The sequence below is a fragment of the Podarcis tiliguerta genome (genome assembly GCF_965153285.1).
Source record: "Podarcis tiliguerta genome assembly, chromosome: 6".
Classification (NCBI taxonomy): Eukaryota; Metazoa; Chordata; class Lepidosauria; order Squamata; family Lacertidae; genus Podarcis; species Podarcis tiliguerta.
Window position 1 is genome coordinate 749,989 of NC_139539.1, and position 22,048 is coordinate 772,036.

At 54.4% G+C, this 22,048-nt stretch overlaps 1 protein-coding gene and 1 long non-coding RNA gene across 4 annotated transcripts; one reads left to right on the forward strand and one right to left on the reverse strand.

The window, feature by feature from the left end:
* Window positions 1–1,037: 1,037 nt before the first annotated feature.
* Window positions 1,038–12,556, reverse strand: PCIF1 (phosphorylated CTD interacting factor 1). Of its 3 annotated transcripts, none has more exons than XM_083447369.1 (16): window positions 12,430–12,556; window positions 9,725–9,863; window positions 8,394–8,518; window positions 8,104–8,304; window positions 7,042–7,169; window positions 6,754–6,908; window positions 6,503–6,650; window positions 5,997–6,080; window positions 5,515–5,614; window positions 5,247–5,409; window positions 4,746–4,918; window positions 4,535–4,621; window positions 4,112–4,296; window positions 3,798–3,891; window positions 3,436–3,611; window positions 1,038–2,119 (listed from the first exon to the last, which is right to left on the reverse strand). In XM_083447369.1, exons 2-16 carry the CDS (start codon window positions 9,846–9,848, stop codon window positions 1,873–1,875), a joined length of 2,190 nt encoding a protein of 729 aa, XP_083303495.1. In that variant the 5' UTR covers window positions 9,849–9,863; window positions 12,430–12,556; the 3' UTR covers window positions 1,038–1,872. The 3 variants fall into 3 exon arrangements, with proteins under 3 accessions (XP_083303495.1, XP_083303496.1, XP_083303497.1); XM_083447370.1 differs by having other exon boundaries at window positions 12,107–12,497; XM_083447371.1 differs by lacking the exon at window positions 12,430–12,556 and adding an exon at window positions 10,601–12,081 and having other exon boundaries at window positions 9,725–10,525.
* On the forward strand, window positions 12,495–20,407 carry LOC310680770. Its single transcript, XR_014512927.1, has 3 exons — window positions 12,495–12,596; window positions 19,980–20,267; window positions 20,319–20,407. It is a non-coding gene; the product is annotated as an uncharacterized lncRNA (long non-coding RNA).
* The last annotated feature ends 1,641 nt before the right edge of the window (window positions 20,408–22,048 follow it).

Consider the following 22,048-nt stretch of genomic DNA (forward strand, 5'->3'; position numbering starts at 1 on the left):
AAGTTGAGGGAAGACAGTGGTTGGGGGGGAGACTGGGATTTGCATATGGTTTTTTGTAAGAATGATGATTGTGTTGAATATAAAAATGTAAAGTTTAATAAAAACTATTAAGAAAAATAAAAATAAAGCAGAAGTTGGGTAGCCATCTGTCTTGATACTTTAGTTGAGATTCCTGCATTGCAGGGGGTTGGACTAGATGACCCTCAGAGACCCAACTCCACGATTCTATGATACTAGGACTACACCAAAGTGACAGGGGTGGGAGGGGAGGCTTTAAACCCCCCCTGCCCTGAAGGACTTCTGGGGCAGCCAGGATGCTATTTCCAGCACTTTGGGGGGGGGGGGGGAGAGGCAGGGTTCTTTCATGTCCAGGGAGCAGCTGGCTGAAAAGAAGAATTTGCCGCCTTGCAGAAGCACGCCAAGAGCCAGGGCGTGCCTTCAGAGGGAAGCACCCGACTGCTTAAGACTGTCACAAAGCCCAGAGCTTGACATTTGCTCTCAAAATCACTGCAGGCCTGGATTGTGTTTGCAGTCAACAAGTCTTCCGTCTAGCCATCGCCAAGCAGGGCTTGAGTGGCTGCCCACTAACAGGTTTCAATGGTTCAAGCAAAAAACAAGACAAAACCTTCCCAAACTTATTGCTGCTGGATGCAGCTGATGGTGCAGAAGCTGAGCAGAGGAGGAGACATGAACAACCTTTGCATGTGAAAGAGATCCTGGTCTCTGGACCGAAAGAGATGTTGTCTATTGAGCCACTTAGGATGCTAGTGTCAGTTACACCAACATCCACACACCCTTGTCTTTTCTGCAGCATCAAGGCAACTCCTGCACGTCAGCTGAGCAGGAGGAGCAGGAAGAACAAGAGGTACACCCCCCCCTTTTACGCACACAAACACACAGCTTGTCCTCTCATCTAGCAAGCACAAGAGACACCTTTACCACTTCCAAGCTTCCTGTGGTTTCAACTCTACAGGATCAGCACCTTGTGAGCTACCGTTCCCGAACTCAAGCTAACATAGGAAAAGCAGCCAAGGCCTGGGGGGCACCGTAATGCTGGTTTTAATGTTCCTAAGAACTGGGAAACAAAATCAAAAATAGACTTTTCCTTTGCTCTGTTGATAAAAGTAATAAAACGGTTAGCACTGTTAAATTAAAATCCTTTAAAAAACACAAAACCCCTCTGCTGGTCTCCAAGGAAGCCCGGAGCCTCGGATAAAAACTGCGACGACTACAAAAATGGCAGCCAAGACCTCTGTACACACACAAAGGGGGGCGGCCTTGCCCCACAGGTTACAGTAAACAGCTTCGGTGAAAACACGCAACTGGTACAGCTGGGGAAGGAAAGAGGGGAGGAGGAGGAGGAGGCGGCATGGCCTTGCGGAGTCGCCACACGGACATGTATTTACAGTATAGACACACGGCTGGAGCAGCGCAAAGGACACCGCAGGGCACGGCGCCGCCAGCTTCCCTCTGTTCGTGCTCCTTTCCCCTCGCGGAAGACTGCCCACGTCCGGCTGCAGCCCTGGGCCACCCCTTGGCCTCCAACAGCCAGACCCTCACCCCGCTCGCTGTCCGTCCCGCCTGCCCCGTGGGGTCCGTGGGGGAGCTACGACGTGGGCGGCAGGCACCTCCTCGCCCAGCACGCCTCAAGGAGGCCAGGAGCCGGTCCTGCCACTGCTGCGTGGAGCATCCGGGGGCGGGGGAACGCCCCCCAGGGAGGGAGGAGGAAGGGCCTGCGGGGCTGGAGAGGAAGGCAGGCGTTGCGGAGGAGCTGATCCCCGCCTCCAGCACTGTGGGGCCAGCCCCCTCCCCCTCCCTTGGGAGCAGAGTCCTCTCCCACCGCCGCCGCCCGTCAGCCCAGCCAGGAGTGCGCTAGTTCGGGGTGGTCTCCCGGCTGGTGCTCTGGTCCTGAACTGTCTCTCGCTCCTTCTCTGAAGCTGAAGAGGAAGACGAGGAGGAGGAGGAGGAGGCAGACGACGCCAGGGTCCGCCCCGAGTGCTTATAGGCCGTGACGAGCTCCTGCAGTCTCTCTGCGCTGGGCTCCCACTTGGCGAAGCCGGAGTTGTTTTGCAGGAAGAGGACAGCGGTGTTGTGAACAGCTTTGTAGTACATCTCCTCCCTGGAAGAGAAGACGGGCGGTCAGAGCTGCCCCTCGGGTCATAATGCAGCAACTGAAGAGGGACACAGAGCTGGACTCCAGTTCCCATCAGCCCCGGCCAACAGCCAGGGGTGGTGGGAGATGCAGCTTGGCCTCATGGAGCACATCCAGTTCAGTCCCTGAAACCTGCTGTCAAAGGGATCTCAGGTGACAAGGCTGGAAGAGAGATGGCCAGACCAGACAGGGGGCTCCTCCTTCTGTCGGTGGCCAACTGGCGGGGGCAGCCACCACCTTCACCTCAGGGAAGAGAAGAGCTGTGGGGTGAAGCACCCCTGAAAAGAGCCTGCAGCTTGGAAGGGCGCTCAAAATCCCCTGCTCTCCGCTTTCTGTGGGTTAACAAGTTCCTGATCCACAAGCTGACTTGGCCTGGTATTCTATGACTTCTAAGCCCTGTTTAGGGACGTTTCTAATGTAGGATGTTTTATTGTGCTTTTAATTCTGTTGAGAGCCGCCCAGAGTGGCTGGGGAAACCCAGCGAGATAGGCAGGGTGTAAGTAAAATAACAACATCAACCATTAGCCAAGAGGCACTTTGTCAAAAGCTTCCTCAAAGTGCAAGTACACTGTGCCAACTGGATCGCCTCTGTTGACAGACCTGTTGACAGTTTTGAACGATTCCAATAGGTTAGCGAGAGCAGACTTGCCCATGGAGAAGCCATGCTCATTCTTCTTCAGCAAGGCTTGTTCTTCGGTATGCTTGGCAATTCTACCTTTAACGTTTTCCACCAGATTCTCCAGAACAGATGTAAAGCTAACTAGCCCCTAATTCCCCCTCTTTGCAACCCCTTTAAAAAAGGTGTGGCATTGGTAACTCATTAGTCCTCGGCCACAGAGGCCAATCTTAGGGGACAAGTTACATAGTTGTTAGAAGAGCAGCGATTTCACACTCGAGTTAAGAACTCTCTGCCCCCATCCATATCCTGACTCACGACTCCCTTGCTGTGAAGGTTAGGCTCAGGCGCAGGAGTCGGGCCTGCAGATTCGGCAGGGAAGACAGGTGTAAAGATCGCTTCTCTGCAACCTACTTCTGCCCCCTTCAGTGGCCTTTCTTCCAAAGGTCTAAACTGCCTCCTTGACGAGCCTCCTGCTACTAAGGTATTGAAAGGTTTGTTTTGTTGCTGGTCTTCTACGTTTTTAGCAATGCGCTCCTGGAATTCTTTTCAGATCCTCTACTGCCAGCTTGCATTTCTTCTGCTAAAGAGATTGCATTCCGCTCACCGCATCTGGGTGACGGGGGCAGGGGAGAAAGAAGCGGCAGGCTTGGGGTTCTCAGCTTACTTTTTGCAGACATGCTGGGAGCCGCTGCGATACTCGTGGTCGAAGGCGGGCAGAATGAGCTGGTGGCGCTTGAACCGGCTCTGCTCCATGCGCGTGAGGGCCGGCGTGGGAGGATCCCGCCACTCTGGGATGAAGACGATGAAGGACAGGGGCTCATTGGAGGCCTCCAGCAGCTTCTAAGGCAGCGGAGAAGAACAAGCACCCTCAGCCTCGTGGGCAAGGGGCGAGTGGCGCTCCAGATGTGTGGGGAAGGGCGGGGGGGGGGAGAAAGGAAGACCCCACCCGACAGTGAAGCCAGAAGGACGGACCAGGGAGGCCATGTGACCTTGTAGCAAAGCAACAGCCCCAAGGGGGGAGCGTACCTCAAAGTGGGACACCATGGCATCCATCAGCTCCTCACAGAACGGAGGGTTTGCCTCAAACGAGCCACTGATGGGGAAGAAATCCAGGCAGGGACTGAAGGAGAGAGATGCAGCAAGGCCCGTGAGGGAAGGGGAGGCAGAAAGAACTTGGGGGAAGGTATACCCAACCCCCGAACCCACAACCAAAGCCACGGGCGACCTCAGTCTAACACAGCAGGCAGGGACCCCTGTCTGTCCTTCCTCCTCCTCCTCCTCTCCCCCTTAGGGCACCCCAAGCCTCTTTGGGCTCCCGCCAGCCCCCTTCTGGCACTCACCCCCTCGAGCCGAAGTAGCCGTCTGTGTCCAGAAAGGCCGAGCAATACTGCTTGAAGTAGCAGTTCAAGGGGGAGGCAAAGCACTCAAAGCTCACGCCAAAGAGCTTGTGCAGGGCTTCAAAGATGTGCACCGGGAGCGCCCCCTGCAGGCCGGTCCCCTCGTAGAGCCCGGTGCCAAACATCATCTGGGGGGAGAGCAAAGGAGAGGGTTCATTACTGGATCGCCCTTAAAGTGAAACCCCGAGCCACCTGCTCCGAGCCCCTAAGCCCCGCAAGAGCCCAGGGCCCGGTGGTCTCGCCAGGGTCACAGGCATCTGCCCAGGGAAGCTCCTCAGCCGACTGAGGGGACACCTGGCCCACCAGCCTGGAGAGACAGCCCCCCACCTGCACCCATCAGCCCAAGCTCAGCAGGGCAGGGCATACCTGGTATCTGCGGAGGAGGCACCACACTCTCGGCAGGAAGCGCTCAAAGGCCGAGTCGTCAATGCAGCTGTACCGATAAAGCAGCCACTGAGGAAGAGCAGAGGGGGAGAAGGTGATGCCGGGATGCAAAGGGTGTGGGTGGGTGGCCTGACCCTGACACTATCCACACCCCCCCCCCCCATCTCACTCTCCTCTCCTTGCTGCCACCTACCAGCTTGCTGAAGTAGCTGCGGCTGACTTTCACCATCTCTCCCTTGTAGCGGACGCACACCACGTTGTTCTCCACGTGGATCTCCACGTTTGGCAGCGGGGGGGAAGGGGCGGCCAGCCTCACCGGGTAGCAGTAGACGAGCCGGTCCTGCACCTCCGGAGTCTCTGCCTCCGCTGCAGGTGGAGGGGAGGAGTTAGGGCCACCCGGGCCACGCCCACGCCGGCTGGCGGACGCAGGGCAAGGGGCAGCTCCCACCCCAGTCCAAGGGCCCCTGACCCAGTTCCCCCCAACACAAAAAGCGGCCGGGAGTCTGCAGCCTCAGCCAGGGTAAGCAGCTGATTGATTTAGGATGGATGCGCTGTTATTGTTTATCCCACCAAGGAGAGCAAGGAGGCACACATGGCTCTCCCGGTTGAGGTTCAGCGCCAAGCACGGGATTTGAATCCAACGCTCTTGACGACAACACCACCCGGGCTCACGTTTCCTCTTGCTTGCGCCTACCAGAGATGTTGTGCTCCTTGAGGATGGCCAGGTGCTTCTCACGAATGCGCTTGACGTACTCCAGAGAGATGTGGTAGATCTTGCTGCAAATGCCCTCCACCGAGTCCTTGGCTGCCGCCGACACGTGGGGCCCACACTGCTTGCGCAGGTGCTCCAGGCGGTCCTGGGGGGGCAGGGAGGGCTGTTACACATGCTGGAGTGCCCCCTGGTGCAGACAGGGGGACACACATACCCGGAGGGGGCTCTGCCCCTGCAAAAGGCAACTGACCATGTAGTCTTCCTTTGAGGCGGAGTGGTCCCGTCGCAGCCAGCTGAAGGTGTCCTCCACGTTCCACTTCACCACCTTCCTGCTGTCTGGGGAGGCGCTCCTGCAGCACACAGAGGGCAACATGGCTGAACCCCGTGGCCAACAGAGCACCCAACTCTTCTCCCCGCCTTTAAAACTGAACAAGGACTCAGCAACTGCTTTAAACACATCCTGCTCTCTCTCTCTCAGTGCTCCGCCTTTTGGCTACTTCCCTTTTTCTCGCGACCTTCCTCCACCGCACAGTTTCTGGTGAGTGGCCTGACTCTCCTTCCTTTTAATCATGCTGCTTGCTTTCCTTCACACACACACACACACACACACACACACACAGCCTCGCCCATTTTGCACTGATTTTTGCAAGCCCGCCAGACCCTTGCCCCCTCCCCCTCTTGAGCTTCATACTCCCTGAACGACAACAAGGACAGAAATGCCAAGGTTCCCACCTGGACTCAATGAGCCTCTTTGCAGCCTCAGCGTATTTGAAGAGCAGCCGCTTGGCTTCCTCCCGGAACTTGATGCGGGACAATCTGCAGGACAGGTAAGAAGGCGGAACCACAGAATTGGAGAGCTGGAAGGGACCCCAAGGGTCATCTAGCCCAACCCCCTGCAATGCAGGAACAACAGCTAAAGAATCCCAGGCAGGGGGCCACCCAACCTCTGCGTGAAGACCTCCGAGGAAGGAGAGTCCGTCGGAGTCCAACCCCAGAGAGCCACTGCTGCGAAGACAGGGGTAGGGAACCCCTGAGCACAAATGCCCCAAGTAGAGCTGACTGGATCAGGCCAACGGCCCGCCTGGCCCAGCAGCCTAGAGGCAGGAGCTGAGCAAAACAGCAACTCTCCCCTCCTTCGATTTTCAGCAACTGGCCTTTGCGTAACAAAGAATTTGGAGGAGACTCCCAGGGACCCTCCTTCTCCCTCCCACCTTAGGAGCACCACCTGCCAGCAGTACCTGATGGGAATGTCATTCATGATTTCTCTGAACATGGAAGGAGACACGACCGGTTCACAGTTGCTCGGCAGCAAAGGATCCGTCCCTCTGTCCACCACCTTCCGCTCCAGCATCCAGCGGTTGAAGGATTCCCGTGGAGGTTCGATCCCTGGGGAGGGGAGGGAGGCAGGCTGTGGGCTCTGGGAAGAAGTGCCCAGCACGAGGCAGGCGTCTAGGGAAAAGGGGGCGGGAAGCTTGCAGGCAGAACTCACCCTCTCGCTGCTGGCAGAGCTCCCGGTAATGCTGGCGCAGCTTCAGCATCAGCTGGGACCGGAGGAGCTCCACTTCCGGGTGGGGGCTCAGCACCTCCGAGGGCGCCCTCTGCTTGATCACGGCGTTGGTCTGGATGTCCAAGTCCCAGTACACTCTGCGGGGGGAGAACAGCAGGCTGTGAACTGCCTGGTCGCTGTGGGTGGGGCTCAGCAGCGCCCAAGTCCCTTGCCCAGAGCCCACCTCCACACCAGTCCCCTCCGGGGGCAGAGCAGGCGGACGCCACTCACTCGGTGGGTCGCAAAAGAGCCGCCTGCTTGTCTTCAGGAGAGACACCAAACATCTTCAGCAGAGCCGCCCCAGGGGCGTTGGAGGAGTTGGGTGTTGGCTGAGTAGGGGCGTTTGCCGGGACATCCACCTGAAAGTGAGAAACCCCAGGTCACCTTGGGAAAGGGGGCAGCGCCAAGGCCAGGCTGGCCAGGGCAACACCCATCTCTCCTCTTATTGCAAGGGACGGAACTGAATCAAAATTGCTCCCAGAGATCTCTTGGTTCCTCCCACAAGGAATAAGATAAGGGCAGGACAATAAGGGAGCAGAAAAGCACCCGGTCAATTTGGATACCAATAAATATTAAGAAGAGGAGGTGCTCCCGCCAGGGATGCCCAGCTGCCCCTGACGACTTCAACCCACAGGGAGACGTGTCTGCAGACAGCTGCTTCCTGCCAAGAAGTTGAACAGCCAGCCAGCCAGCCCCCGTTTCCGGGGAACAAGCCACACCCATTTGGCCTGGTTCCCTCTGCTCTGAAAGGCTCTGCAAGTTTCTGCAAGAAAGTTTCTTCAGAAGTTTCTGCAAGAAACAGAAGCAGCCCTGCCTGCCACCTAGGGGAGAAACGCCGTTCAAGCTTCAGTCTGACTGGTGTGGAAATTCTGCCAAACCCATTATCAGGAGGCAGAAGTACGGTCTGGCCACAAAACTGGCAGAAACCGGTTTGGGAGGAGCCTAAGGCAGAGTGTTAGAAGCATGAAAAGCAGCTCCAGATAAGATGCAAGGAGGGCTCTGCATGTACAGCAAAAAAGCTTGGGTTGAGCAAGTGTTTCCATGGACTTGGAAGGTTGCATGGGGGGAGGTCCTGGGGTGTCAGGAGGGGGCTGCCGGGAGTATCAACAGCCTGGATGATGTCCTTTTCCTTTATAGCCTGTGTGTTAATGGAGGCCCTTGTGGACTCTGCCCAGTGATGCATTTCTGAAGAGAAGTCTGGCCAAGTGGGAATCTGCTTGAAGCCTCTGTACTGAATCCCCAAAGGCAAACTCCTCCCACACCTGGGGAGCCTTCGGTGCCCACCAGGCCTACCTTGGGCTTCTTCACGCTGTTGCCGCTGGGCTGAACCTCCTCAGAGAGTCTCCGCTTTCGCGTCTTGTTTTCAGAAGTGGCGGCAGCAGCAGCGGCGGCCGCGGCAGCAGTGGCAGCAGTAGCTGCAGCAGCTGCAGCAGCCGCATCGCCCACTGCCCCTTCTGCAGGCATCGGGGTGGCGTTCAGGCCCAGAGGGTCAGACTAGAAAGCCCAGAAAGAGAAGAGTTAGGCCACCAGGAGCCCTCCACCCCCCCCTCTCCGCCCGCTCTCTCGCTCAACAGCCGACTCACAATGACGTCGTGCTGCCCCAAAAGCGGCATCTCCCAGAGCGACTGGTTGGTGAAGCGGTTGAAGTAGTAGGGGCGGCTCTCCCGCTTGCTCCAGCACTTCTCCCAGCCGGCCTGCACCAGCTCATCTGGGGGACAGCAGAAGAAGAGCTGTTAGCACTACTGTTAGATATTCATTTGTGCCCTGGGACTCAAGGCTGCTTACAGATAAAAAAACAAGAATCGCTAAAAACCAAAAAAGCAATAAATAAAAAACAATTAAACGTTGATAGAACTACATACGCGCATGAAATCTGTTTAAAAGGTACAAATAATTGCGATAAAAACAGCATGGCGCCAGGCCTTTCATCAAAAAGCCTTTTGGAACAAGGAGGTCTTCACCTTCCAGCAGAAGGACAGCAAAGAGGAGGCTGGTCTGGCTTCTCCAGGGAGGGAGTCCCAGAATCTTGGCTCAGTCGCCACGGAGAAGGCCCCCTCCCGTGTCCCCACCCAGGGGGAACTGAGAGAAGTGGCCTCTCCTGAAGATCCGGGGTCCCAGGCAGGTTCAGCTCGCCATGCAGGGCTTGAGGGGTCATAGTGAGCACTTTGAATTGTGCCTGGAAACAGGCCCGTGGTTCTGCTCTAGCAAGGGAGGCGTCTGCTCCCTATAACCAGCCCTGGTCAGCCATCTGCTTGCAGCTCTTGGAGCCAGTTGGAAGTTTCTGAGCCCTTTTCAAAGGCAGCCCCACACAGAGCGTGTTATAGCATTCCAAAAGGGACGCCACCAAGGCGTGTCTCACGGTGGCCGAATCAGGCACCTCAAGGAACGAGGGCAGCTGGCAGCCTGGCTTCAACTGTGCACATGAGCTCCTGGCTGCAGCACAAACCTGAGGGCTCAATCCTGGAGCCTGCCCAAGAGGCAAACTTGTGTCCTTGGGGGGAGTGCTACCCCATCCAGCACAGGCTGCATTCCTAGAGCTCTGGGTCAGAAAGGCTTGGCTGGGGGAGCGGGGGCTGGGCGCCCACATGCAGCTTCCTTCCTGCTTTCTGCCCCCCCCCCCCCCGTGCCACGCGGGGCTCTCCTAACAGCCAACAAGAACCTGGCAAATCAGAGGCCACTGTAAACAGATGGAAGCATGAGCAGGGTTTTGATTTCACTTGTAGCGTAACCATCATCATGGACAGTATGGATTGATATAAGAGAGTTTGGCGAAGGTGCAGCGTCATATGATCAAAATGGGACTCCAGGGAAGGGGTGGGCGGAAGTCCCAAGACTTGAAGGAATCTCTTTATATGGATATGCAATTAGTGTTTTATTGTAAAAAGCGAATGAGAATTAACTCAAAAACAAGTACCTGGCAAATCCTGGACCTGCCGGACAGGTTTGGGGGAGCTGGGCTGGTTCTGGTGGGAGGTGCTGGGAGAGTGGCTCATCAGAGCAGCTTCTTCCCCAGAGCTGCCGTGGTTCTCATGGGCCATTTCTCACCATTTGCGCTGGAGGAGACAGAAGGAAACGCCGTCACAAAATGCCCTGTTCGCACAGCCACTGGTCCAGACCGGAAGAGCTCTTGCATGCACAGCCCTCTTGGGCCTGCCTGGCAAAACAGGCAGACACACCTGAGTTTTGGGGCTCCAAAGGCAAACCTCACATGCGCCCCAAAGACAGGGAACACCAAAAAACCCACAAGAGCATTTGTTTGCCCAGACCCTGCAGACTAAGGTAGATAAACTCTGGTCCTTTGGATGACACTGGACTCCAGCTCCCATCAGCCCCAGCCAAGATGGCTGTTAGCACATCTGGAAGGCGGCAGGGTCATTCATGACCAATAGGGCACTAGTACAAAGGGGAGGGGACACCCTAGTTATAGCTTCTGGGCCACAAACCCCCCTGCCTGTAGGCTGGCTATTTGTGCACAAGCCAGGATGAGCAACCAAGAGGGTGCCTGTTGGGCACAGAGCCCCACGCAAGGATGTGGTGGAGATCAAGAGAGGTGCCAGCCAGTCCTCCCCAGGCCATCTCCCTTCCTGCCCATTCGCTCTCTGCTGCCGAATTCTGCTGGAGCAGGAGCTGAGAAGCCCTGCGTGCCACGCAAACCCTGACTCCTTCCCCTATTGTTAAGGCATCACCAAGATACCATCTTCTCCACGGAATCCTGCTTGGCAGGGGGTTGGACTCGATGGCCCTTGTGGTCTCTTCCAACTCTATGATTCTATGATTCTATCCCTTCTACTGAGTCCTGGGCTGGGGCCAACCCAATCTGGAGGCACAGGGGGAAAGTTCTCTTGGAGCCTTGAGAGCTTTTGATCGTTTTAAGCCACGCTCCAGGAACACCAGCCGGACTGTGTGCACACTGCAAGGCATGAGTGTGCCCTGCAGGGCACGAGGGCAGGCGGGTGGGCTGTCTGCATCTGCCTTGCCTGTATGACACTAGGCTCAGTCCGAGAGGGAGCAGGAGTCCTTCAAGGGTGCATCCCAGGGAGTCTCCTTTTGCTGTCCAAACAGTATCCAAAAGAAAATGACTCAGCATGGCTACCAGCCTGGGCTTCCCTTTGAACTTGCCTGCTCTTGAAGCCTGGTTGTAGCAGAACAGAGCAGGAGTTCCACTACAGATCTCCAGGCAACCTCAATAGCTCTGCTTGGTTGCGCAAGACACCTGCTCAGGCAGCCAGGTGATGGTTCCATTTAAGACACAGGCAAGCCTGTGTTGGGCGGGGAGCAAGGACATCTCCATTAGGCTACCTGTACCATTGGTGACCTTATGCTCTCTTGTTTGCCCCCTCCCATCAACTCAATCAAAGTTAAACAGTCAGAACAGAGCATTGTGCATGAGGGGCTGAATCGGGGTGGAGAACCTGTTGCAGACTCCAACCCCCAGCAGCCTCAGGCAGCAAGGCCAACCATCAGGAGTGACAGGAGCCGTGGCCAGAGGACACCCTTGGGCTGCCTAAGCACATAATAAGGTTTCGTCTGATCACACATCTAACGCCAACCACATTCCGCCAGCAGCACTCTTTGTGCCCAAGTCTGTTATACCCCTGGCCCCAGGACAGAGGGAATTATGCCAATGGACACCCAGAACCCCCTGCTCCTTTAGCCCCCAAAGGGATCAGCATAACTCTGTATTTAAGAACTTGCCCGGCAGACAGAGGTGAAAAGGAATTGTATGTGGGCAAAGGAGTGTGGCAATAGAAGAGGGGCAAGGCTGGCACTCAGCCCTCCTTTGTGCCCAGCAAAGGAACCACGTGGGCTGCTAATGGATGGACAGAAACACAGCAGAGAAATGCAGGTCTCGATCCCTCCTCTGCTACATCCCAGCAAGCCAGAATGGGTTTATTTAGAAAGCTCGTAACTTTTGAGGGCTTATTGACAAGGCTGAACTGCCACCGGGGCACAGCTACCTGGTATTGTACATGGGCCATAGTATGGTAAGAGACTGAAATGTTCTGAAAATCCAGGCCGTGCCCCCAAGGAGCTTACAGCTTAGAAGCGGCAAGGGCAGAGAAACATTCCTGCTTTCTGCTCTGTTGAGAAGCCATTTGGAGTGTGGAAACGGGCACTGGGAGCAGCAGCTTGGAGCCCGACCAGTCCAAGGAATTATTTGGGATACAGAAGGATTCCTCCTGGAAACTGAGAAAACTGCTGTTTGGAAAGGGTGCTGGGGCCCTGAACACAGAGATCTCAGCACCCTTCCCAAACCAGAGCGCCCAGGATTCCTTGGGAGAAGGAGCAAAGGCACCTTGACTTGTGTGTCGGACGACTCTGTACACTGGGGGAAACCTGTAAGAGGCTTTCGTTGGGGGCAGCAAATGCTTCTGGACACCGGCTACGGGGAGATCCCCAAAGTGGGGAGAGTGCTGCTTGTGGGGCATCTAAGCCTCCCTTCCTTGACAACAGCGGAGGGCACGGCTCTGCCGGCAAGAAGGAAAAACAGAAGACCAGAGGAGCTTCTGGAGGGTGCAGCGCACAGCAGCGCCCCGTTTTAATGGGAGGGCGGCCGCCTGGGAGACACCGGGAAGGTCCATGGGCTGCGGAGGAGCAGGAGGAGGAGGAGATACCCACAGGGGGCGGCCTCCGCCAGGAACCAGAAGCTGCGGCGAGGGCGACGGCGACGATCCCCCCGGGCTGCTAGTCACGGCTGGTGCGGGGCGCCGGGGCCAGGTCTCCTTGGGGCTCCTGGGGCCGAGGGCCGGCGGGGCGCTGCGGGGCTGCAAGGCAAGGAGGAGGCGGTGAGCGAGCGAGCGAGCGAGGGAGGGAGGAGCCGGGCGGGGAGAAGCCATTGGCTCGGCGGCCCAGGGAGGGTGGATCGGGGGCTGGGCCGCCCCGCGCAGCCCGGCGGCCAGCGGCGCAGCAGCCAGAGAGAGGCAGGCGGGCAGGAGAGCAGGACGGAGAGCGGCCGCGGACGGAGAGGAAGCCGGGCCGCGGGACGGAAGGCGGCGGCGGCGGCTCCGTCGAGGCGGCTCCCGGGCGCTCCCTTCCCGGCCCGGCGGGCGAGAGGAGCCGCAGCCCGCCGCTCTTCGGGCCGGGGCGCCGGGAAGCCTCCGCCAGGGGGCGCTGCCGCCCTCGCCCCGGAGAAGAAGGGAGGGCGAGCCGCGCACACACACCCAGGCGCGCTCCCGCCCCTCTCGGCCGCGCGCCCGTCTCCTTCCAAGATGGCGGCGGCGTCGCCCCGGGCGGCCCCTCCTCCCCGCCCGCCGCGCCCCCGCCCCCTCGCGCGCGCGCCCCCGCCCCGCCGCCCCGCGCGCCGCCTCCCGGGCCCGCGCCGCGCCGCCCTCACCTGGGGCCGGGGCGCCGGGCTGCTGGGGGCCTCTCCGCTCGCCGCCGCCCTCCCGCCGCCGCCTCGCCCGGGCAGCCGACGCCGCCATCTTGTCTTCGGGACCCGCGGCCGGCCGCGCGCAGGCGCCGGACACACCCCGCAGGGAGCACTGCGCAGGCGCCGCTCGGGGGGCGCGGCGGGGCGGCGCAGGCGCACTGCTGGGCTGGCGGGGGGGGGGGGGAGACGCGGCGCGCTCGGGGTCTCCGGGTGGCGAGTTCGAATCCCGTCCGGGGCGCGCCGCTCAGAGAAGAACTCGATTCGCGAAAGAGGTTGGGGACCACCACTCCCCCCCGCGAAGAGTGCGCCCGTACCGTGGAACTGCGGTGCTGACGGGGCCACAGCACGGCCGGTTGCAGCAGCAGCTGTTGCAAGTCGGGGTCAGGTTCAAGGCGTTGCAACTAGAAGCTGAGAGCGGTTTACCCGCGAGGGGGCCTGACTCACCGACAGTCCCTTGAGCGCCTCCTTCTGCAGAAGGGGCTCCTTAATTCCCCTTAGGCCTGGGCAAGAACTCGACCTTTCAATTATTATTATTATCATTATTTTATTTATTTATACATACATACATACCCCACCCATCTGGCTGGGTTTCCCCAGCCACTCTGGGCGGCTTCCAACAGAATATTAAAATACACCAAGCTATTAAACATTAAAAGCTTCCCTAAACAGGGCTGCCTTCAGATGTCTTCTAAAAGTCTGGTAGTTGTTGTTCTCTTTGACATCTGAAGGGAGGGTGTTCCACAGGGCGGGAGCCATTACCAAGAAGGCCCTCTACTTGGTTCCCTGTAACCTCACTTCTCACAGGGAGGGAACCGCCAGAAGGCCCTCAGTGCTGGATCTCAGTGTCCGGGCAGAACAATGGGGGTGGAGAAGCTCCTTCGGGGATACTGGACGGAGGCCGTTTAGGGCTTTAAAGGTCAGCACCAATACTTTGAATTATGCTCGGAAACGTACTGGGAGCCAATGAAGGTCTTTCCAGACCAGTGTTATGTGGTCTCAGTGGCTGCTCCCAGTCACCAGTCTGGCTGCCGCATTCTGGATTAGTTGTAGTTTCCGGGTCACCTTCAAAGGTAGCCCCACGTAGAGCGCATTGCAGTAGTCCAAGCGGGAGATAACCAGAACATGCACCACTCTGGCGAAACTGTCTGCGGGCAGGGAGGGTCTCATCCTGCGTACCAGATGGAGCTGGGAGACAGCTGCCCTGGACACAGAATTGACCTGCGCCTCCATGGACAGCTGTGAGTCCAGAATGACTCCCAGGCTGCGCACCTGGTCCGGTAGCTGCAGCTCAGAGCGGTTTACCTGCACGGGGGCCTGACCCACCAACAGTACCTTGTGCACTGCCTCCTGCAGAAGGGGCTCCTTAATTCCCCTTACGCCTGGGCAAGAACTCAACCTTTCATTAATAATAATAATTTATTGTTTATACCCCTAAACGGCAGCAGCAACTCCACTTTGGAACTCCCTGCCTCATGACACCAGACACTCAACTGCACTCCCTTCGACACCTGCAAAAAGCATTTTTGTTTAGACATGCCTGCCCAAATATTTACAAAGCTAATGCGAGTTTTAATCTGTTTTAGTCCAGTGTTATTTTAACTTTTAGTAAGCCTTACATTAATGTTGTTAGTTTTTCAGGGATCGTTTTATGGGTTTTTTTTTAATATAAACTGCATTGAGGGGAGCTTTTGCAATCAAGAGGTGTATATATTTTATGAAATAATAAATAGATGAATGTAGCTGAACTTTTCCCTAGTGTTACCGGAATTTATGGAAAGGTGGGGTGGTTTTTTGTTGCTTTTTTCAGGGATCATTTTATGCCCCCCCCAATAAACTGCTTTGAGGGGGCTTTTTTACAATCAAAGAGGTGTATACATTTTATGAAATAATAAATAGATGAAGATGGCTGAGCTTTTTCCTGCATCCAGATGGCAGTTTCATTTCATTGGGGACCCCTGTTGATTTAAAGAAGGACACCTTATTTTTATACGCTGCCTCTCCCTCAGTGTTCAGATGGGGCCATAAACATTTGCTGTGCAAAAGGAAATGGAGGGCAATAGGGCATTTTTACGGAACCCTTTGAAGAAGCTGCTCCTGATACCCAGGAGGGTGAACTGTTTTTCCTCCTCCTCCCTCAGAGGCAGGGCAGTCCCTTAGAAAAAACGGATTTGGAACTTGCTAACGGGAGCAAAAGTCTGGGTGGCTTTTAAATGTTGCAACCCTGGTCGTCCTCGAGGAAAGAACAGCTGCAGGCGGACTGCAAGTTGGCAGAAAAAGCGGAGCTTCCACAGTCTGTTTATATTCGGGTCAGTAAACAGTTCAGGAGTCACTGAGCTCTTGGTTTCCATTTATTGACGAAAAGAAATCAAGATACGAGATGTGGGCGGGGGGTATCACGCAAAGCCTTCCCAGTACCCCGTCCGTTGTCACGATAGCTTAAGGCAGGCGTCAGCAAACTTCTTCAGCAGGGGGCCGGTCCACTGTCCCCCAGACCTTGTGGGGGGCCGGACTATATTTTGAAAAAAATAAATGATTGAATTTCTATGCCCCGCAAATAACCCAGAGATGCATTTTAAATAAAAGGACACCTTCTGCTCATGTAAAAACACGCTGATTCCCGGACCGTCCGCAGGCCGGATTGAGAATGCGATTGGGCCAGATCCGGCCCCAGGCCTTAGTTTGCCTACCCATAGTTTGACCTTGCCCTGCATTGGTAACCTCACGGTCGAGTTCCTGCCCTGTGCTCTTTGTGGGGCTACCCTTGGGCTCGATTCGGAGGCGGCAGCTGGTGCAGAACGCAACAGCTAGCTTGTTGGTGGGGGGGAATTACTGCCAGCATATTCTCCTTCTTTGGCAATCCCTCGTAGGAGTTGATCACGGTGTGGATTTGCCAAGCGTGCCTTCGTCTCAGCATGTTTCTCCCTTGCATCCTGAGTTCGAGTGTCTTCAAAGCCCAGGACACCTTTGGCAAAGGCTGTTCTCCAACTGGAGCGCTCACAGGCCAGTGTTTCCCAGTTGTCAGTGTTTATACTACATTTTTAAGATTTGCCTTGAGAGAGTCTTTAAACCTCTTTTGTTGACCACCGGCATTACGCTTTCCATTTTTAAGTTCGGAATAGAGTAGTTGCTTCGGCAGACGATAATCGGGCATCTACACAACTTGACCGGTCCAACGAAGCTGATGTTGAAGAATCATTGCTTCCACACTGGTGATCTTTGCTTCTTCCAGTACACTGGCATTACGTAATTCGCCTGTCTTCCCAAGTGATGTGTAAAATTTTTCGGAGACACCGTTGATGGAATCTTTTGAGGCATATAACTCCCTACTTGCGGGATTTGCAATGGCTGTCACTGCACACCGCATGTCAAGTTCAAGTGCCTATGCAGCTCAGGACCTGATTGCTGGGGAGAGAGAAAGAGAGAGAGATTGCCTCGTCCCTTATACACCCAGTTGATCACAGCAGTCAGTCGGCAGGAGAGGCTTCCCTGCCAAAGATGTCAGAAGCCCAGGCCTTAGCAGGGCTTGTAGTCCAGCTGCCCCTGTTCTGTGGAGCCTCCATTATCCACAGCCTGCAGTTTGGGGAAACAATTGAAGACATCTTTCTTCCAAAAGGTTTCCCTGTCTGGATAAGCGGGTCCTCTGGCCAGGGTTTTAGTCTTGTTAGAAGCCTGTTTATTGTTTGCATCTTACTTTATTTATAAAGGCGTTTATATACTGTATCGCTCAGTCAAAAAGCACGTCAAAGCAGTTTACAACATTACAAAAAATAAAAGCATGAAAAAATAAAAATAATTTAAAAGCAAAAGGGGTTTTGACTGGTTTTTGATGGATGCGAACTGCCTTGAGAGATGGAAGTTTAGAAGGAGATTAATGAAGCAATGGTCATCCGCCAGTAGTAATAAAGTTACGATAGGAAGAGGGAGAAAATATTGACCCTTCTCAGCTGCTGCTGCTGCTGCTGCTGCTGCTTCTCTTCAGGGACGCTGCCTTCGCCTGAGTCAAAGCCATTGACCCATCCAGCTCAGGATTGTCTACATGGAGTGGCAGCTGCTCTCCAGGATTTCTGGCCCAGCCCTGTCTGGAGATGCCACGGACCGGGACCTTCAGCTGGCAGTGGATGCTTTGCCCCTGAGCTGCGAGGGCCCTTCTTTTAAGGGGCCATTTTGAAAGCATCCAACTTGGCGGCTGCATCCCCCTCTGTGCGCTGCTCTGCAATCTGCTAAAGCTGTTTACAAGAACTACTACACACTGGATGTGACTTAGAAATGTCTCCCTATTATTATTATTATTATTATTATTATTCCTTGTGGGTTTTGAAATTTGCTTGGAGCTGCCATGAGGCAGAGAATCTGCTTAGCCCTCTGCCTAAAAGCTATATCCCCAAATTGTTATAGTAACAATACAGTCATACCTCAGGTTACAGACACTTCAGGCTGCGTTTTTTCAGGTTACGGACGCTCCCAAACCCGGAAGTGCCAGAACGGGTTACTTCCTGGTTTCGGAGGTCAAGCATGCGCAGAAGCGCTAAATCATGCTTTGCACAGAAGTGCCAAATTACAACCTGCATGTATGCAGAAGTGCCGCTGAAGGTTGCGAACATGCATCCCGCACGGATCACGTTCGCAACCCAAGCATCAATAATAATAATAATAATGGGAGTCCAGTATCTCTTCCACCACCTCCATGGGGTGGAAATCAGCTGGTGGGGATTTTGATGGGGGAAATGGCTTCCATTAATTCCCCACTCTTTTGCTCTTGGCTCAGCCTCATCCGCAGCGGTTCCTCCCTCCCCGTTGCTACATCCAAATGAAGAAATTGAAGCCCACAGGGACCCACCTGCATCAAATCTGGCTCTTGTGGTCAGAGCAAGGCTGGTGAGACTGGGCTGTTCCCCCCCTGGCCCTCCCAGAGTGAGTCATTTCGTCCACGGCTATTTTGGTTTGCAAAGCCTCTCATCTCTCTGCCCTGCTGTGGTCCCTGCACCCGCAGCCGGTTTGCCTTGGGCTCTGAGCCTTTGCCTCCTGCATCTTCCAGCTGGAGGCCGTCTTGCAGAAGGGCAGCCCTCAAGAAAACGCTCCGGGCTTGGCCAGTACTTTCCAGGGCGGGGGCCTCTGGCACGCTCAGCCTTGGCCAAACCTTGGACCTCCTGGGCTAAATCTGCCACTGGCTGAGCAAAAGCCCCGAGGCGGAAAGGCCACTGAAAAGGTGGAGGGGACAAAAAGGAGTTTTGCTTCGGTGAAAACACAGTGCTGGGGATTTTTTACTGTCTGCAATAAGCCGTTGGTGGTGATGGTGTATTTTTGCTTGTAATGAATTAGCAGCAGTGCTTTCCAAGGTGGGCAGGTGTGCCGCTGGTTGGTGGAGGGATTACCCGGGGGGGGGGGACGCTAAGTGGCAGGAAAAACTCAAGCTCATCAATTTTCTTGAATTAATTAAAATGCCTTCACTGCATTTTGAATTAAGGTGCAATTACTTGTTACTGTTTTGAATGTTATTGTCTTCCCTGGTGGGTCGTGCAAACCACTATTCTGAATAATGCTTTTAATAGGGTAGGGGGCACTAGGGATGAGTTTAACCAAGGGGGTGAGGCCAGATAAAGTTTGGGAATCCTTGAATGAGTTGAGCAGACAGTTCGGATGCACAGAAGCAAGCACACAGGCCTTGCTCAAAGCAAAGAACACCTGAGCAGCACCTGCAAGCTCTGGGGGCTGAGGCTGATTGGAGCCCAAAACTGCTGGGGGGGGGAGGCCACTTTTCACTTTGACATTTTTTAACGTCCCATTTCAGCTTTGTACTAAAAGGAAGCAAACATTTCTCAGCCCCGACATCTCGTTTATCTGCACTATTCTTAGCATGTTGGCTGACCCATAAAATTGCTGGAGAATCATCTGGCTACCATTTCAAAAAGCTTCTCACCTGTGATAGGGCTGTCGTCAAATGTTTTGGAGGTGTGTCCACCACCAACCCCACCCCACCCCCCGATATTTACTCTGATCTCACAAGCCCCATCCAAGGCAGGGCCTCCCCCAGACATTTTGGCACTTGAGGTTAACCACAAAATGGCACATTCCCACTCCCACCAGGGAAGATGATCCGCGTTGGGAACAAGGTGTGGAATCAATTCAATCCTGTAGGTCTTCCCTAGAGGTAGGAAGAGACCAGCAGTGCAGCAATGCGGGGGGGGGGGGGGACTGCCAAGGATGCAGCCTAGAATAGCATTAGCCCTTTTTTTGCTAATGCTTAGTGAGTTGTTTCAGAAGAGCCTGCTGGATGAGGCCAGTCTATTACCTATTATTCTTTTATAAAAGTATATACCACTCAATCACAAAACATATCAAAGTGGTTTACAACATTAAAGATGTAAAAACCATACAATAAAAGTATTAAAAACTACTTTAAGAAGCAAAGCGGTTAAAAGCATCAATAAACCAATTGTGGGAGATGTGCTCTTAGTCACCTACACGGGCCTGGAGAAATAGGAGTTTTCTTTTTTGAAGATAATCTTTATTGATTTTATTATTACATACTATACATATACACAATACATTTACATTTACTCCTAAGAGTTGACTTCCCTCCTTCCTTCTTCTGGCTTTTTTATGTCGTGTCTTAAGTTTTTCGCATTGTCTTTATCGATTTTGTATATTGTTGTTCTTCTTTCAACTTTATCTGTACAGTGTCTATATACAAATAAATATTTCTGTATATACACGTCTTGTTGTTTGTCTATATTCATTTACAGATACAATTAGTTACCTTGGTTGTATTTTACATTTTAATTCATATTGTCCTTAATAGGAGTTTTCAGCAAGCATTTAAAAGTTGGCACAGACGGTGACGGCTGAATCTCACAGGGGCCAGCAAATGCCAACATGGGAAAAGCACACAAGACCTGAGCACAAGAGCAACTCTCCCTTCCTGCGGTTTCCAGCAACTGGGATTCAGGAACATCGCTGCCTCTGACTGTGGAGACAGGAGCATGGCCAGCCTCTCCTCCTTTGTTTTGTCCAACCCTCTTTTAAAGTCATCTGAGTTAGCAGGCATCCCTGCCTCCCATTTCTCTTCAAAACTTAGTGAAAGGAGCTGGTGAAGAAGAAGAAGAAGAAGAAGAAGAAGAAGAAGAAGAAGAAGAAGAAGAAGAAGAAGAGTTTGGATTTGATATCCCACTTTATCACTACCCGAAGGAGTCTCAAAGCGGCTCACATTCTCCTTTCCCTTCCTCCCCCACCAAAAACACTCTGTGAGGTGAGTGATCAGGGCTGAGAGACTGTGACTGGCCCAAGGTCACCCAGCAGCTGCAGGTGGAGGAGTGGGGAAGCAAACCCGGTTCCCCAGATTACAAATCTACTGCTCTTAACCACTACACCACACTGGCTCTCATACTGGAGAAGTAAAGTGGCAGAGAGGGGAACCTTATAAACCGCCAAACCCATTTCTCTCCCTTCAGAACAAGACACCGTTCAAGAACAGAGGAGGCCCAGGAAGCTGCCTTGCGCTGCGTTGGAGCAGTGCTCCAGCCATTTCAGCATTGCCTGCTCCTCTCCCAGGTTTCAGGCAAAGGAGCCCCTTCCAGCCCCCACTGGAGAGGCCATTGGGGACTGAACCGGGACCCCCTGCCTGCAAACCCCACACACTCTGTGGCTGAAGCAGAGTTGCATAACAGCCCTTGCAAGAACAAATTCCAGGGTTGCTTAAAGTACTAGCAGAGATTAGCTGATTAGTTGCGGATGGAGCCGCTGCTGGTCAGAGGCACAGAAAGGAAGAAGGGGCAGTTGCCCGGCCAGGCTGCTTTCCTGCTGCCACGGAGCCACAGTCCCAAAAACACTAAGAAAGGGATTCCCAGCATTAAACCTTCTTCACATCCCCCCCCCCAGGCTCATTGGAAGGGTCACTGAGGGATGGGGTAGGGGGAAAAGGCAGAGCCATAGGGCCATGAGGGCAGGATGAAACTGGGGCCAGGAATGGTGATTCCTGCATTGCAGGGGGTGGGCTAGATAATAATTATTAATATGTATTATTATTTGTACCCCGCCCATCTAGCTGGGTTTCCTCAGCCACTCTGGGTGGCTTCCAACAAAGATTTAAAATACATCAAAATGTCACACATTAAAATCTTCCCTGAACAGGGCTGCCTTCAGATGTTTTCTAAATGTCAGGTTGTTGTTTATCTCTCTGACATCTGGTGGGAGGGAGTTCCACAGGGCAGGTGCTACTGCCAAGAAGGCCCTCTGCCTGGTTCCCTGTAGCTTTGCTTCTTGCAGGAAGGGAACTGCCAGAAGGCCCTCGGCGCTGGACCTTTGTGTTCCGGCTGAACAACGGGGGTGGAGACGCTCCTTCAGATATACTGGACCGAGGCCATTTAGGGCTTTCAAGGTCAGCACCAACACTTTGAATTGTGTTCGGAAACGTACTGGGAGCCAATGCAGATCTCTCAGGACCCGTGTTATGTGGGCTCAGCGGCCGCTCCCAGTCCCCAGTCTAGCAGCCACATTCTGGATTAATTGTAGTTTCCGGGTCACCTTCAAAGGTAGCCCCACGTAGAGCGCATTGCAGTAGTCCAAGCGGGAGATAACCAGAGCATGCACCACTCTGGCGAGACAGTGCACAGGCAGGGAGGGTCTCATCCTGCGTACCAGATGGAGCTGGGAGACAGCTGCCCTGGATACAGATGTCTCTTGGGGTTCCCTTCCAACTCCATGATTGGATCTGGCAGATAGGCATTTTAATTGCCCACTTGGACTCGGTTTCCCAGGTGTAAAATGGGAATAATGGTGACCTACAAGAGCCCTCAAAGGAGGCTCTGTTCTTTCTTATTTTGTCCCTGGCTGCAAAAAAAGAAAGAAAAGAGGGATAAGATAAGCCCTGCT